Here is a 17321-nt window from a genome sequence, read left to right as displayed (position 1 = left end):
CTTCTGTAACTCACTCGACGTTGTGTCGATGTAGTGACACTAGGGGTCCCTATACAAAACGCCACAATGGCTGAACTGTGTTACGTGAACTGCCGATGCAGGTGTAAGCAGGCTACTGTGTGTGTAAGAAAAGATACACTCGGACTGCACGTAGCAGTCCGACTCACCCAACACCCCAAAAAACTTTGTATAGTTCCCCATTTCCAAGGGGGGGGGGGTGACTTTTCTCTCTATGTTTTTCTCTCCACAGAGTATTAGACTCCCGAAGGGAGACTGTGCCATGGAAAATACATCACAGGAGGTTACTGAGGTAACCGACACCTGTGGAGCACTTACCCCAGTACAGGGCATGTTAGCACACGTGCTGGGTCCGAATACTAATTCCTCCCCTGAATTCGCAAGCCAGAGGGCTAGGGAGGAAGGACATCCAGGGTTCACGGTTTGCAAACTCGTATGGAGAAAAGAGCGCACAACATTGGCTCCTGGAAGGGATAGGCGCTATACTCAAGCGGTACACCCGGCCAGCTGCACTGCATTACAAAACTTACCTGTTCGTACCTGATAGAACATGGGATGAAACTGGCTCAACCCAGAGATTGTAAAATCTTGTGAAGGTATTATGCTCTGCAGATGTCTGCTAGAGAGGTGCCACTGGCCAGTGCCCACGAGGATGCCACACTCCTTGTAGAGTGTATTCGAACCCTCAAAGCGGTGGGCACAGCCTGGGCATGGTAGGCCAATGTGATGGCGTCCACAATCCAGTGGGCAAGCATCTGCCTGGAGACAGCATATCCTTTCCTCTGTCCTCCAAAGCAGACAAAGATCTGCTCATAGCATCTAAAGCTCTGCGTGTGAGCCAAGTAGATGCGCAAAGCATGCACTGGACACCAACAATAAGGCTGGGTCTGCCTCCTCCTGGGGTAGCTCTTGCAGGCTCACCTCCTGATCCCTAAAAGGTGTCGTAGGAACCTTGGTCACGTTGACATCTCATCCAACCCGCCTGTCTCATCCCAGAGCTTGACGGGAGCAATCGAGCATGCCGGTCCGTGGGGGAATACACGGCGGAACTAAACCCATTGAAACCCCAAAATTATTACATTGTCTGCTTGTGTGTCTGCTTGTTTATCTGGGAATTTAGCCCTTGTTTCGTTCTTTTTATTGTGTTTTTATCTGTTTTATTTGTTTGTATCTTTTTATCTTTGTATCTTTCTTCATTGTCCTCAATGTTTTTAGTCCATGTACTGTTACTCATCTTCCATCTTAAGGACCACAATGGAAACAAGCCTTTGGGCTTTTTTGTGTTTTTATCCTTTTGAACACTTTGTGTTGATTTTTGTTGTTGTTCAATAAAGTTTTCATTCATTTATTCATTCATGTTCCACGAATGCTTCCTCAAGGTGATTACAGTCCAGACACGTAAGGCAGCGATCGTGGCCATCAGAAGTGGAGAGGTAATAACTGCACCCAGAAACTACACAGAGACGGAAAGACATCTTTCAAAATATGTTCATGTTAATGTGTTTGCTCTAATAGAGGATATATACTCTTTAGATTAAAATACACTCTTTTAGCGCTGTCGAAGCACCTAGGCGTGTAGATGGAGAGAAAGCTGCTGGAATGGCTCCATTCCACAGTCGGATGGTTTTATTCATGAAACCCAGAGTGGAAATGTTCACCTGACTGTACTTTATAGGCAGAAAGCTTTTCGTCCTGTCTCAGGTCTATTTTTATCCACAGTCCAGCCATTAAACCAGAACAGGAAGTCACAGTAACTTGCTAGGTAGCTACAGCAGTATTCCAAGATTCTGCAGTCACTTATGCTGGTGCCTCAGACATTAAAGGTAAAATCTAGTGCATATATTTTTTTTACAATTTGTTTTCATGAAATAACATAAAATAATAATAATTAATTAATAATGTTTACCAGCATTAATTGGTTCCAGGTAAAGGAATTACACATTTTATACAATTGTTTCCATTAGGACAAACACATATGGAAATGTAGACATTCTGCTTGTCCTTAACAGTTTTGATCTTATAAATAAGACATCTGGTTTGTTCATTAAAGTGTTTCATGCTTATTTTATCAGTATAATTATTTTGCCAGCACATGGTTCAGACACCCCTAAGTATGTCCAGATCTGGAGAAGGTGGCATATGTTAGCGATGGAAGGTTGTGTTCTATTTTATAAAATTTTTCGATCCTGGAACCTGAATGGTCAATACAGTGACAAAACAATATTCTGTTATGTCAAGGATTATATCTTATAGCAGAAGAATGGCACTTAATGGATTTACCCCCCGTCTCCAAAATATAAAACAATTCCCTAAAAATTAACTCTCATGTTGTTCCTTTATGCGTAACACAAAACAAGGTATTAATATCACCTTATTGACTTTTCAATACTAAGGCAGTGGATTGTGCCTCACTTTAAATCTTAAAAACAATAAACTTTCTTGTGTGAACATGCAATCCACAATGAACAACCTTCTCTTATGTAAATGCATCATATGTATATCAACATTTTCACTTTCACATGACTTAAATTTCAGGTTTAAAACGTATCGTAAGCCTTCAGAAGAATCTGATGCATGGGCCGCATTGACAACTTGTACAATACTTTTGGATCCTTTTTTAAGCTTCAAAGTTACTCTACGGTGTTATTTTATTGAAAAAAAAAAAGGCACACAATATACATTAAAACCACTCCATTTGTGTTCCACATAAGAAAGGCAGTCAATTGGGTTTGGAACGAATTACATTATTGTGAGTAAAAATAAAAAAAATAGAATTCTCATTGAGAAATATTCCTAATGAATTTGCTATAAAGATTATTGAGGACATAAAATGCAATAAAAATGTGTTTTATTGTGTAGTTATATTCTTTTTTTAATAAAAACGTTTGGGACTGTTACGTTCCTGTTCGTCTGCCCTGTGTTCTCTATCACACTATCACGTTTATGTCACGTTTCCTTGTCTGTTCCGTGTTTTCCGTTTCACCCGTCACCATTCACGCTCCATGTCGTGTTTTCCTTGTTGTTCGCCCCGCGTTTCACTGTCTTTGTCCAAACTACATTTCCCACAATTCCCGGTCTGCGTCACTGCCTACACTCATCAGTGTTTTCACCTGTGTCTTGTTCAGTCTCCACTTTGTCTGTGTATTTTAACCCCAGTTCTTTGTTCAGTCCCTGTCGATCGTTGTTTGTATGTTTATGACGTTTGATGTCGGTGCCTGTTTCTACTCGTGTTGTTCGTGTTCCCTCGTGGTTACCCTGTTCCCTGTCGGTACCGTCCGAGGTTACCCTGCTGTTCGCGGATGTTCATTTCTTTAATGTTGTCAGCCTGGTCCGTGTTCCCTACCCGAGTTCTTAGTTATGTTTGAGTTTTGTTTCATCGTGTTTAATCTGTTTCGTGCTGTTTAGTTTCCCGTTTTCCCATCGTGGATTTTCCTTTGTGTTTACCTTTTGTTTCTTCTGTGTCAACCTTAATAAAACCACGTTTGGATCCGCACCTCTCGTCTGTCTTGTCCTGTTTCCACACCAGTTATAACAGAACGATCGACCCAAGAATGGATCCAGCGGTCCAACAGGCCAACTATCGGCTGCTTTGTCTAAAGCAAGGGGACCGACCGGCGTTGAACCACATAGGCGACTTCCTCAAGCTGGCTAGCGTCTCCGACTTCCCGGACTCTGCCCTGGTGGTCTACTTCAGGGGCAACCTGAACGCCTCGTTGAGGGAGCGGTTGCCACTGGCTACGCATGAGTGGACTCTTTGCAGCTTCGTGGAGATGACTTTGCGGGTCTGCGGCTCGCCGTTAACCGTGGGTGTTGCTGAGAAGGACCCTACCTCGCCATCCACAGTGGAGTCTCTTCAACCACCTCTGGCAGCCCCTGTAACACCAGCCCCACCTGTCAGCGAACCGACCCTCACGCCAGTCGCCTTCCACGAGCCAGCGCGGCCCACTTCGTCAGCTCGGAGGAGGGAGAGAAGACGGGCTTCCGCCTCCCGGCCCACGCCTGCCCCGGTCTGCGAGCCAGAGCCCACGCCTGCCCCGGTCTGCGAGCCAGCGGCCACGCCTGTCACAGTGAGCGAGCCAGCGGCCACGCATGTCACAGTGAGCGAGCCAACGGCCACGCATGTCACAGTGAGCGAGCCAGCGGCCACGCATGTCACAGTGAGCGAACCAGCGCCTACAGCCTCTACCGTCAGCGAGCATGAGCGCTCGTCAACCACGGTCAGGGAGCCTGAGCCCTTGCCAGCCACGGCCAGCGAGCCTGAAGCCACGCTGACCAGGAACAGCATCCCAGCTTCGCCTGTCGCATCAGCCCGGAGGAAGAGGAGAAAGGGAGAGGTCTCTGCACTCCAGCCTCCGCCTGCCGCAGCCCCATGCCCTAAACCCCCCTTGGCTCTGCCCTCAGCGCCCAGCGAACCCAAGCCGGCACATACCACGGTAACCCAGCCAGAGCCTGTAGCCTCAGACGTCAGTGAGCCAGTGCCAATAGCTTGAAACGTCAGTGTGCCAGTGCCTGTAGCCTCAGATGTCCCTGAGCCAGCGCCTGTAGCCTCGACCGTCCCTGAGCCAGCGCCTGTAGCCAGGACCGTCCAAGAGCCAGCGCCAGTGGTCATGCCCGTCCTATAGCCAGCGCCTCCCGAGCCTTCCAGGGCTCCGCCTCCCGAGCCTTCCAGGGCTCCGCCTCTCGAGCCTACCAGGGCTCCACCTCTCAAGTCTCTCGAGTCTTCCAGGGCTCCTCCTCCCGAGCTTTCCAGAGCTCCGCCTTCCGAGTTTCCCGAGCTTTCCAGAGCTCCGCCTTCCGAGTTTCCCGAGCTTTCCAGAGCTCCGCCTTCCGAGTTTCCCGAGCTTTCCAGAGCTCTGCCTTCCGAGCATCCCGAGCTTTCCAGAGCTCCGCCCTCCGAGCCTTCCAGGGCTCCACCTCTCAAGTCTCTCGAGTCTTCCAGGGCTCAGCCTCTCAAGCCTCTCGAGCCTTCCAGGGCTCCGCCTCTCAAGCCTCTCGAGCCTTCCAGGGCTCCACCTCTCAAGCCTCTCGAGCCTTCCAGGGCTCCGCCTCTCAAGCCTCCCGAGCCTTCCAGGGCTCCGCCTCTCAAGTCTCTCGAGCCTTCCAGGGCTCCGCCTCTCAAGTCTCTCGAGCCTCCTAGGGCTCCGCCTCTCAAGTCTCTCGAGCCTTCCAGGGCTCCTCCTCCCGAGCCTTCCAGGGCTCCGCCTCTCAAGTCTATCGAGCCTGCCAGGACTCCGCCCCTTAAGCCTTCCAGGGCTCCGCCCCTTGAGCCTCCTACGGCTCCGCCTCCTAGGCCTTCCTCGGCTCCACCTCCAGAGTCTTCCAGGCCTCCACCTCTAAAGCCTCCTACGGCGCCACCTTCCTCGGCTCCACCTCCTGAGCCTCCCTCGGCTCCGCCTCCAGAGCCTTCTAGGGCCCCGCCTCTGAAACCTCCTACGGCGCCACCTCCCTCGGCTCCGCCTCCAGAGCTTCTTAAGCCTCCTATGGCTCTGCCTCCCGAGCCTCCTACGGCTCTGCCCCCAGAGACTCCAGAGCCTTCCAGGTCTCCACTCCTAAAGCCTCCTACGGCCCCGCCTACCTCGGCTCTGCCTCCTGAGCCTCCTTCAGCTCCGCCTCCTGAGGCCCCAGAGCCTCCCTCAGCTCCGCCTCCTGAGCCTCCTGAGCCTCCCTCAGCTTCGTCTCCAGAGCCCCTTGCAGCTCCGCCCCCAGGGTCTCCTGCGGCCTTGCCTGCGCCTCCTTCGGCGCCACCACCCAAGTCTTCGACTGCTCCGTCTCAGAAGTCCTCCTTGGTTCCGCCAGCTCCCCTAGTGGCCACTCTTCCCCCCCAGGCCCCTTAAACCAGTCCTAGCCCTATGGCCACCTCCTAGGTCACCTAAGCCTGTCCCTGTCCTGGAGCCACACCCCAGGTCCCCTGAACTGGCCCCTGTTCTGCGGCAATCTCCCAGACCTCCTAGACCAGTCCCTGTCCTGAGGCCGCCTCCCAGGCCCCCTGGACCTGCCCCCGTCCGATGGCCACCTCCCAGGCCCCCTAGACCTGTCCCTGTCTTGTGGGCACCTCCCAGGCCTCCTCGAACTGTCCCTGTCCTGTGGCCACCTCCCGGATCCCCTGAACCGGCCCTTGCCTTATGGCCAGCCCCCGGGCCATCTGAACCTGTCCCTTTATGCCCCCATGGACTGCCTAATTGCCCCTTGTGCCCCCGTGGCCTGTCTCATTTCCTGTTGTGCCCCCGTGGTCTGTCACCGTGTCCCTTGTGCCTTCTTGGTCTGTCTCTGTGCCCCTTGTACTCCCTTTTCTCTGTCTGTGTTCCCCCGGGTCTACCCACTCACTCCTTGGATCTTTTGTTTTTGTTTTTCTGTGTGGGTTTTCCTTTTTTTGCTTTAGGACCGTCTGGAATCCGGTCCTTTTAGGGGGGGTTCTGTTACGTTCCTGTTCGTCTGCCCTGTGTTCTCTGTCACACTATCATGTTTATGTCACGTTTCCTTGTCTGTTCCGTGTTTTCCGTTTCACCCGTCACCATTCACGCTCCATGTCGTGTTTTCCTTGTTGTTCGCCCCGCGTTTCACTGTCTTTGTCCAAACTACATTTCCCACAATTCCCGGCCTGCGTCACTGCCTACACTCAGTGTTTTCACCTGTGTCTTGTTCAGTCTCCACTTTGTCTGTGTATTTTAACCCCAGTTCTTTGTTCAGTCCCTGTCGATCGTTGTTTGTATGTTTATGACGTTTCATGTCAGTGCCTGTTTCTACTCGTGTTATTCGTGTTCCCTCGTGGTTACCCTGTTCCCTGTCGGTACCGTCCGAGGTTACCCTGCTGTTCGCGGATGTTCATTTCTTTAATGTTGTCAGCCTGGTCCGTGTTCCCTACCCGAGTTCTTAGTTATGTTTGAGTTTTGATTCATCGTGTTTAATCTGTTTCGTGCTGTTTAGTTTCCCGTTTTCCCATCGTGGATTTTCCTTTGTGTTTACCTTTTGTTTCTTCTGTGTCAACCTTAATAAAACCGCGTTTGGATCTGCACCTCTCGTCTGTCTTGTCCTGTTTCCACACCAGTTATAACAGGGACAAAGTAAAGACCATTTTTCATTCTATAGAAAAAGTATCAGTACATGAAAAAATTACTTTACCTCTGTCAACATTATTAGACCCAGGAAGAACGAGGCCACAGACATGCCAAGGATGAGAAGCTCTCTCCGGTAGCCCACGCGAAATGTTTTAGGATACATGTCCACAATTGCAGTCACAAGACTCTCCACACACACAAACTAGAAAGACAGGAAAGTTACGCTTAAATGGACAGAGATATTCTTCATTTGGTCAAGAAAGTGTTGCATTTTTTTGTTCCTCAGGGAAAAAAAAGACAAAAAAAACAGCATATGAGTTTGTAACGACATGAACGTGAGTAAATAATGACAGAAAATGTGTTTTTTAATGGACTATTCCTTTAAAGAAATTGTGAACAGGCTGTGTGCATCTATCACCTGACTGTCGAGTCCAAGGAAGATGAGCATCATGAAGAAGAGACAGGCCCACAAAGGAGACCATGGCATCATGGTAACAGCCTTAGGATATGCTATGAATGCTAGACCAGGACCTGAAATATATGTCACATTAAAATACTAAATATGTGTTTAATATATTACAGCAATATCACATCAAAACCATCCATTTCCAACATTTTCGAATTAATTTTATTTCTAATTAATCTCTCTACGTTCTTGGATCTACGGCGCATTCCAGCGATCCTCTGCCTCGCACACCACGGTTGTGCTGAGCAAATACCCCTGGGTGCTTCAGCAGCAGAAAACTACGGAGTGACAACTTCGTTTATATATTATATATATATATATATATAATGTATTTATACCTACGTATACAGTACATACATATATATATATATATATATATATATAACACATAAAAGAGTAAAATTTTCCTGCGGGCGCACCCGTATCTTTCTTCCTGGAAGTGCATGATGAACTCACGCGATCGCGGCGGGCACCTTTTACTGCATGGACCCGGTTCGCGGGCTCGTCCTCTCTCACTACCCTCGACAGTGGGGCTGCCAGGGGGTGCTCGGTGGTGACACGTGTATAAAATGTGTAATTACTTTACCTGGAACCATTTAATGCTGGTAAACATTATTAATTAATTATTATTACCTACGTATACAGTACATACATATATATATTTATATATATATATAACACATAAAAGAGTTTAATTTCCTCTAAAAGAGTTGCGCAAATGAAAAACATCTTTTTCAAGATGCCTTTTTCGTTTGTGTATGTTTCCTGGTTGCGATCGTTACCTCTCCGCTTCCCATGGCCACTATTGCTGCCTCTTGTGTTGGGCACTGCCCACGCAGGGACAGCGCCTGTGGATGGATCAACGTGTTTCTGGCAACGTTGCGGTCGTGGCTTTCACTTGTAAGAGGGCTCGTCCTCTCTCACTACCCTCGACAGTGGGGCTGCCAGGGGGTGCTCGGTGGTGACACGTGTATAAAATGTGTAATTCCTTTACCTTTAACCATTTAATGCTGGTAAACATTATTAATTAATTATTATTATTTTATGTTATTTCATGAAAACAAATTTTAAAAACAATATGTGCACTAGATTTTACCTTTAATGTCTAAGGCACCAGCAAAAGTGACTGCAGTATCTTGTAATATTGCTGTCGCTACCTAGCAAGTTACTGTGACTTCCTGTTCTGCTTTAATGGCTGGACTGTGGATAAAAATAGACCTGAGACAGGACGAAAAGCTTTCTGCCTGTAAAGTGCAGTCAGGTGAACAGCTCGGTAAGGCCAACTTGGTCGAACCAGTTTGGCCTATTCGGCGGTACCATAGAGGATTTCGCCCAGCAATCCTCAGTGGTTAAAAGGCAGACGGGGACCATTCAACACATCCTGCCCCGGCGTGACGCAATGTCTCACACCCCCATCTGTTTGTCACCAAGGGCGTCCCCCTGCGGCAGCAACACTGGCTCCGCCACAGCACAACCCAGTAGGCTGGCCCCGGCGTTGAGCCACCCGCAGAAAGCAGACGCCACCCGTCTCATGGCCGGTCGCCAAGAACCCAAGAAAGGCTTCAAAGCGTTTCCCGAGACGGGCAGTCCAGGAAGTAGGAGACCCGCTGCACAGGAGCTGGTAAGTGCACCACTCCTTCCCCCGGTGGAGGGCCGGGTGGAGGTTCTTTATTTTCCTTTTCTTACCTCAATGCATGCCCCAAGGGCTGTGGTACCCACATTCTAAGAAAGAAAAGCAGTCTTCTCATTTCCTGGGCCTCATAGTCGGTGTCCCCGGCCATTGTTATCACGACCACTGGGCACCGTTTCTCTCTCTGGCAGGCATGGCACCTCCCGCGCGCCCAGCTGTGGCACAAATCCGCCCCTGATGTGATGGTCTCCACGGGCTACGAGGATGAAAATCTTCCACCCCCGTCCTAGGCTGTTCCGGGAGCAGTCACAAGGAGCCAGGTAAGTGCTTTTATGTCTCAAGATTCAGCACCTCAGACTTCGCCCCGTCGTGAGGCCCCGCCCGCTGGTACGTCCGATTAGTTCCCTTTGTCCCTCTCGTGCAGAGCTTGGGGGCGTGGCTCGCGCTCCCCAACCCATCACGTTGGTTGATCAGGACCGTCCGACTCGGCTACGCGATTAAGTTCGCCAGGCCAACACCCAGGTTCAACGCCGTCCGCTCCACTGCGGTGAGAGGCGAAAATGCCACTGCCTTGTGCGTGGAGATCACCTCCCTTCTACGAAAGGACGGATAGAGCCTGTCCATCCAGCAGAGGTGAAGAAGGGGTTTTACAACCCATACTTCATCATACCTAAAAAAGTTGGCGGGTTGTGGCCAATCCTAGACTCTCACAGACTCCCACCGAGATGCTCATGCAGAAAAGCATTTGAGCAAGCGTCGGGCATCAGGATTGGTTTGCGGTGGTAGATCTGATGGATGCGTACTTCCATGTCTTGATTCTTCCTCGACATAGACCTTTTCTCCGGTTTGCCTTCGAGGGTCCATGTCAGGACCCTTCGAGGGTCAGACAAAGTCCCCCCATTTAGACTCTCCTTTTCCCCTCACGCCTTTACGAAAGTCGCAGAGGCAGCCCATAGGGAAGTGGGCGTCCGCATCCTCAACTATCTCGAGGACTGGCTAATCCTAGCTCATGCGCGGTACATGTTGTATGCACACAGGGACCTGGTGTTCTGGCACCTCAGCCACTTGGGGCTTCGGGTCAACTGGGAAAAGAGCAAGCTCGCCCCGGTTCAGAGCATCTCTTTTCTCGGTATGGAGTAGACTCGGTCTCAATGATGGCACGCCTCACCAACAAACCTTTCAGAGGCTCCTGGCATATGGCATCCTTAGAGATGGTCACGCTGCTTGGGTTGATGCATACAAGACCACTTCAGCACTCCTCATGCAGGCTTGTCAACGTCTATGCAGCCCCTGCTTTCCTATGGGCTATCCTACGGGCAGGAGCCCCTCTAGGCCTTGGACCGGCCCGCGACTGTGTTGGCACATCAACTGCCTCAAGTTGCTGGCAGTACTACTTGCCCGTAGGAGGCTATTGCATTGATCTGGGACATGATATGCACTAACTCCCAAAGTTTTTTTTCGCCTTTATTAGTTAGAAAAGTGGAGAGAGCGGCAGGACACTACAGAGTATAGAACGAAAGCAGGATTGGGAAAATACCTCAAAATTGGGTCACCCACAAAATCAGCTCCGACATGCAGCCAGTTTAATACTTAAGGCTAGTGGTGTGTTGGAATTTCTAGCCCTAACAATGCAGAATTGTAATAATAATGCTTGCTTTAGCAAACACAAATTCTAATCATTATTCAGTTCTGCTTCAAAGAATCTATGTCAGTCAATATTCAGTCAGTTTTTAAGTCAGTCTTGCTCTATTGCAGTAAATAAGTAATGCAGTATTGTTGAATAAGTCATACAATAAAAAGCCTTTCTGAGAAGTGAGTGTAAATTACATGTGTCCAAACCCACTACACAGACATCACACATCCTCTCTCTATTACACACACACTCACCCGACTCTGCCACTGCCTCTATTGGTACATTCTGTTCATACGCCATGAAGCCCAGCACAGAGAAGATTGCAAATCCTGCCACAAAACTTGTGCCACTGTTTAGACAGCACAGCATGATGCAGTCCCTGGAAACAGAGATGCATCATGTCACATACACTGTGAATATATGCATTTAAAATGGGACCACAAAGGCTACATAACTGTTATTTTGGTAACACATTACATTAAGGTTGTATATTTTAACTTTACTGCATGTAACACATTTTAACATTAATGTATAAATGTTGTATACATTACAGTAACATTAGTCAAAGGGGATAGCTCTTTGTTTTTAAAACTGAATTTAAATGACGTGCCCAATAGATGTTATGTGATACAGTAATATTATGTAAAAGTAAAAGATTTGACTATACACTCACTTATAGCAGTTGTTATTATAGCTGTTGTAGCTGCCAAGCGCCGTCAGACAGCCCAGACAGATGGCATATGAAAAGAAGATTTGGGTGCCAGCATCCACCCACACCTGCAAAAATCACCAATTAATAACACTGTCATAGAACTATTAAGTAGTTTTGTATTCATTTAAAACATATCATTCCAATTCTGAATACTAAATGGTAAATCCACAATTCCAACCATGCTAAAACACACAATACAACAATATCTATGATGTGATACACCTGTTTACCTAGCTACTGTGTATATCACTGCAAAGCACCCATAGACGCTGAATATTAAACATAGTTTACATGTCAGAAAATATATCTTCAATAGGAAGGATGCCAATTAATGAATAACAGCTTCATAAAATAATGTTTTAGTATAAACTTTTCTCCTTTATCTTTTAAACATGTAGTAACATTTTATAAAAGCAATAAGGGACTCAAAGCTCTTCTATATTTTTAATACAGTCACTCCACTGCACATTAATAAAAACATGCTAATTATGCATAAAAACACTCCTTATCCGTGCTTATTTTTACAATATAGTGCAACCTCTTGTATCCTAATACTTAATTATAGCTGTGGAAAGACACTACAGTATTCTAAAATATATTCTATTTCTGCTTTTGGACTACCATTGCAGCTCAGGTGCTGAGATTTAATAACAATGAAATATGATATTTAGGCAGTTTTAATAAGTATGTATACATGACCACGTTTTTTTTTCTGTTTGGCAGTTTTAGGAGAGCTACTTTGAACAAAGCTATAATTTACTCATAATTTAAAGTAGTTTACAGTCAAGTTGTTCAGGTGTTAGCAACACTACAAGTTACTAACAAGAAGTAGCTAACTACAAAATAGCTAACTTTAACAAGAAAATATATTTTTTAAATATAGAACAATTAGATTAAACTATTTAAATTTGCAATCAGAAGTTATGATTAAATAATATCACCTTATACACTCACTGGCCACTTTATTGGGCACACCTTCTTATTAATGTGATTATCAAATCAACCAATCGTGTGGCAGCAGTGAAAAATTATGCAGATACGGGTCAGGCGTTTCAGTTAATGTTCACATCAACCATCAGAATGGGGAAAAATGTGATCTCAGTGATTTTAACCGTGGCATGATTTTTGGTGCCAGGCCGGTTGGCTTGAGTATTTCTGTTACTGCTGTTTACTCTGAATTGTGCCAAAAAAAAAAAACACATCAAGTGAGAGGATGTTCTGCAGATGGAATTTCCTTGTTGAAGAGAGAGGTCAATGGAGAATGGTTCGAGCTTATAGAAAGGCTAAGGTAACTCAGATAACCACTTTGTACAATTATAGTTAGCAGAATAGCATCTCAGAATGCACAACAAGTCGAACCTTGAGGCAGATGGACCCACAACAGCAGAATCCCATGTCGGGCACTTTATTAAGACCATAGTGTTCCTAATAAAGTTCTCAGTGAGTGTATACTTTCAAAAAAATAGCTGAACTACTGTCAAACTACTGAAAATGTAGTCAAGTTTGTAGTGTCACTAGTTTTCGTTAGTTACTCCCCAACACTAATGATTGGCCAGCTATCCAATCAGAAAAATTCCAAGTGCAAATGCCCTCCTAGATGCAGTTAAGACAGATAGCAACCAGATCACTTAAACCACCTCAAGATGTGGTTTAAGATGTCTACAAGAAGTTACTTGGCCAAGTGTAAATGTATCAAAGATCAACAAAAGCATACTCTTAGTTTAATTAAGGTTACAGCAAACTATATTTACAACATTTACATTTATTAATTTGGCAGATGCTGTTATCCAAAGTAACTTACAAAAAAGGAATAGATTATAAGCAAATCATCTTAAGGAGACACTGGTATGAAACATGCTGTATTACAAAGTATCACTAGCATCCGAATAGTAGTATTCAAGACAGATTATACAACAAGAATTTTTTTATTTTATTATTGACTGGAAAGTGCTCATGGAAAAGATGTGTTTTTAGCTTTTTTTTTTGAAGACTGAAAGTGAGTCAGCTTCACGGGTGGAGTTGGGAAGGTCATTACACCAATGTGGTATGATGAAACCAAAAGTCTGGGAAAGTGTTTTGGTGCCTCTTTGTGTTGGTACAACAAGGCACCGTTCGTTAGCCGACCGCAGACTTCTGGTGGGAACGTAGCTCTGCAGAAATTATTTTAGACTATAGAGCAGCTCCAAATAATCAGCATGCTCTCTCTATAAAATGACTTGAGCCCTGAGCACAAAAAACAATTATGTAAATATAAACTAAAATAGTAAATATACTACTATTTTTAAGCACTATTGAAGGGATAATTTTATTCAAAAATTAAAATTCTGGCATAACTGATCGTGACACGGCAAGTTTAAGGATCTGTTCCAAAACTTAGTGAGCTGCCTTGTTGTCTCCTTCCTAAATAGGCAGCTGTCTTCTATGGCATCATCCTTACTGAAATTATGCCTCATAAGAGAGCAATTTGGAATGCTCTACATAGGCAGCAGCTTCATTCAATTTCAATAGAGGTGATGCAAATGGAACAACGCGATACTCTAATAAATAAATACGCATAGTACACACACATTTTGGGTCAAATAGTCAGTCTTCTATGACATTAAACAATTTTTGATCGATACTTTTCAGTATTGAATGTATGAGAATTATATTTTCAATCCCTTTATTTCTGTCCCTTTGTCCACCATCTTTGATTTATGGTGCATTCTGGGATTGCCTACCCAGGGAAGGTTACAAATGATGCTACCTTTAAATTTGTCAAAAATTAGGTATCTTATGAAGCAGTATAATTAATATACCTACATCTTGGAACAGCCTTCGCTTCAGGAGCATGCCTATGTGGCTTAAAATGTTGCCTCAGAGAAAGCTTACTAGGTATTGGAACAGACCCAATATGTGTATAAGCAGGAATGAAAAGTGAGACCTATGGTGGGTAAGATTTTCAGTGAATAATTACTTAAATTTCAGAAGACATGCAAAATAATCCGTCATATGACAGATTGCCTCTCCGGGAACCAGCACCTTATCATGCTGGAGAGGTTTGTGTGCCCTTATGAACCTGAGGGCTGAGTTGTCTGGAGCCAGGTGCTCCTGGTAGGGCCTCCCAAGGCAAAGTGGTCTCGGGTGAGGGGCCAGACTAAGAATGGTTCAGAAAGACTCATGGAAAAAACGGCAAGAGGAGGAGTTACCCTGCCAGGAGGAAGCCCGGGTTGGACTCTATTCTTCTCTGGAGTTTCCCAGGGTGTGAGGCGACGGGTGGGTGTGGGGATACTCACGAGTCCCCGGCTGAGCGCCGCTACTCGAGAGGGTCGCCTCCCTAATCCTACGGGTGTGGGGGGGAAACTCTAACTGTTTTCTGTGCATATGCACCGAAAAGCAGATCAGAGTATTCGGCCTTCTTGGAGACCCTGAATGGATTCCTGAATAGGGTCCCAGTAGGGGACTCCATAGTGATGCTGGGTGACTTCAACGCACACGTGGGAAATGACAGGGACACCTGGAAATGCGTGATTGGGAGGAACGGCCTCCCCGATGTGAACCCGAGTGGATGTTTGTTATTAGACTTCGGTGCTAGTCATGGATTATCTATAACAAATACCATGTTCGAACATAAGGGTGCTCATAAGTGTACGTGGTACCAGAGCACCCTAGGCTGAAGGTCGATGATCGATTTTGTAATTGTGTCATCGGCTCTGAGGCCATATGTTTTGGACACTGGGTGAAGAGAGGGGCGGAGCTGTCAACCAATCACCATCTGGTGGTGAGTTGGGTCAGGGGGTGGGGAAAGACTCTGGACAGACCTGGGAAGTCCAAACGAGTAGTGCGGGTGAACTGGGAACGTTTGGAGGAGGCCCCTGTCCACGAGATCTTCAACTCACAGGTTGGGGACATTGAACCAGAGTGGGCAATGTTTAAAGCTTCCATTTCCGAAGCCGCGGTGCAGAGCTGCGGCCTCAAGGTTTTAGGTGCCGCAAGAGGTGGTAACCCTCGAACACCGTGGTGGACACTGGTGGTCAGGGAAGCCGTCTGACTGAAGAAAGAGGCCTTCCGGGATTTGTTGTCCCAGAGGTCTCCAGAGGCAGTTGCAAGGTACCGACAGGCTCGAAGGGCTGCGGCCTCTGCTGTGAGAGAGGCAAAGCAGTGGGTGTGGGAAAAGTTTGGAGAAATCATGCAGAAGTACTTTCGGTCTGCACTAAAATACTTCGGGAAAACCATCTGTCACCTTAGGAGGGGAAACCGGGAACCATCCAAGCTGTACACAGCGAAGATGGGACACTGTTGACCTCAACCGAGGAGGTTATTGGGTGGTGGAAGGAACGCTTTGAAGAACTCCTAAATCCCAACACGCCCTCTATGCTAGAGGCAGAGTCAGAGGCTGATGGGGGATCAGATTCAATTTCCCTGGGGGAGGACACTGAGGTAGTCAAACAACTCCGCAGTGGCAAAGCCCCGGGGATTGATGCGATCTGACCAGAAATGCTGAAAGCTTTGGATGTGGAGGGGGTGTCATGGATGACACGCCTCTTCAACATTGCGTGGAAGTCTGGGACAGTGCCTAAGGAGTGGCAGAACGGGGTGGTGGTTCCCCTCTTCAAAAAGGGGGATCAGAGAGTGTGTGCCAACTACAGGGGTATCACACTTCTCAGCCTCCCTGGTAAAGTTTACTCCAAGGTGCTGGAGAGGAGTGTTTGCCCGATTGTCTAACCTCGGATTGAAGAGGAACAATGCGGGTTCTGTCCTGGCCGTGGAACGACGGACCAGATCTTTACTCTTGCAAGGCTCCTGGAGGGGGCCTGGGAGTATGCCCATCCGGTCTACATGTGTTTTGTGGATCTGGAGAAGGCGTATGACCGGGTCCCCCGGGAGAGACTGTGGGAGGTACTGCTGGAGTACGGGGTGGGGGGTCCCTTCTTAGGGTGATCCAATCCCTGTACGTCCAAAGCGAGAGCTGTGTTCGGGTCCTCGGCACGAAGTCGAGTTCGTTCCATGTGGGGGTTGGTCTCCGCCAGGCTGCGCTTTGTCACCAATCCTGTTTGTGATATTCATGGACAGGATATTGCGGCGTTGTCGGGGTGGGGATGGTGTGGGGTTCGGTGGGCTGGGGATCTCATCGCTGCTTTTTGCAGATGATGTAGTCTTCATGTCATCATCTGTCCATGACCTTCAGCTCTCACTGGATTGCTTGGCAGTTGAGTGTGAAGCGGCTGGGATGAGGATTAGCACCTCTAAATCTGAGGCCATGGTTCTCAGCAGGAAACCGATGGGGTAGGGAAGGAGGTATTGCCCCAAGAGAAGGAGTTCAAGTACCTCGGGGTCTTGTTCATGAGTAAGGGGAGAATGGAGCGGGAGGTTGGCCGGAGAATCGGGGCAGCGGGGGCGGTATTGCACTCGCTCCGTTGTCATGAAAACAGATCTGAGCCGGATGGCAAAGCTCTTGATCTACCGGTCAATTTTCATTCCTACCCTCACCTATGGTCATGAAAGCTGGGTGATGACCGAAAGAACTAGGTCACGAGTACAAGCGGCCGAAATGGGTTTCCTCAGAAAGGTGGCGGGCTTCTCCCTTAGAGATAGTGTGAGGAGCTCAGTAGAGCCGCTGCTCCTTTGCATTGAAAGGTAAGGATGCCCCCTGGGCACCTCCCTAGGGAGGTGTTTCAGGCACGTCCAGCTGGGAGGAGGCCTCGGGGAAGACCCAGGACTAGGTGGAGAGATTACATCTCCACACTGGCTTGGGAATGCTTCGGGGTCCCCCAGTCAGAGCTGGTTAATGTGGCTCGGGATAGGGAAGTTTGGGGCCCCCTGCTGGA

General features: G+C 47.4%; 1 protein-coding gene across 3 annotated transcripts in view; it reads right to left on the bottom strand.

Annotated features, from left to right (window-relative positions):
* LOC127625695 (sodium- and chloride-dependent GABA transporter 3-like) overlaps nt 1-17321 on the bottom strand; it is a 48412-nt gene that overhangs the window by 14336 nt on the left and 16755 nt on the right. For all 3 annotated transcript variants that reach the window (XM_052101042.1, XM_052101043.1, XM_052101044.1), the window contains 4 exons: nt 11476-11579; nt 11057-11181; nt 7492-7604; nt 7138-7275 (listed from right to left, as the gene is read on the bottom strand). In XM_052101042.1, the coding sequence (XP_051957002.1) occupies nt 7138-7275; nt 7492-7604; nt 11057-11181; nt 11476-11579 (480 nt within the window). The remainder of the gene's footprint in view (nt 1-7137; nt 7276-7491; nt 7605-11056; nt 11182-11475; nt 11580-17321) is intronic.

Source organism: Xyrauchen texanus, chromosome 32 (assembly GCF_025860055.1).
Source record: "Xyrauchen texanus isolate HMW12.3.18 chromosome 32, RBS_HiC_50CHRs, whole genome shotgun sequence".
Lineage (NCBI taxonomy): Eukaryota > Metazoa > Chordata > Actinopteri > Cypriniformes > Catostomidae > Xyrauchen > Xyrauchen texanus.
This window is presented reverse-complemented; position numbering and strand designations above follow the sequence as displayed.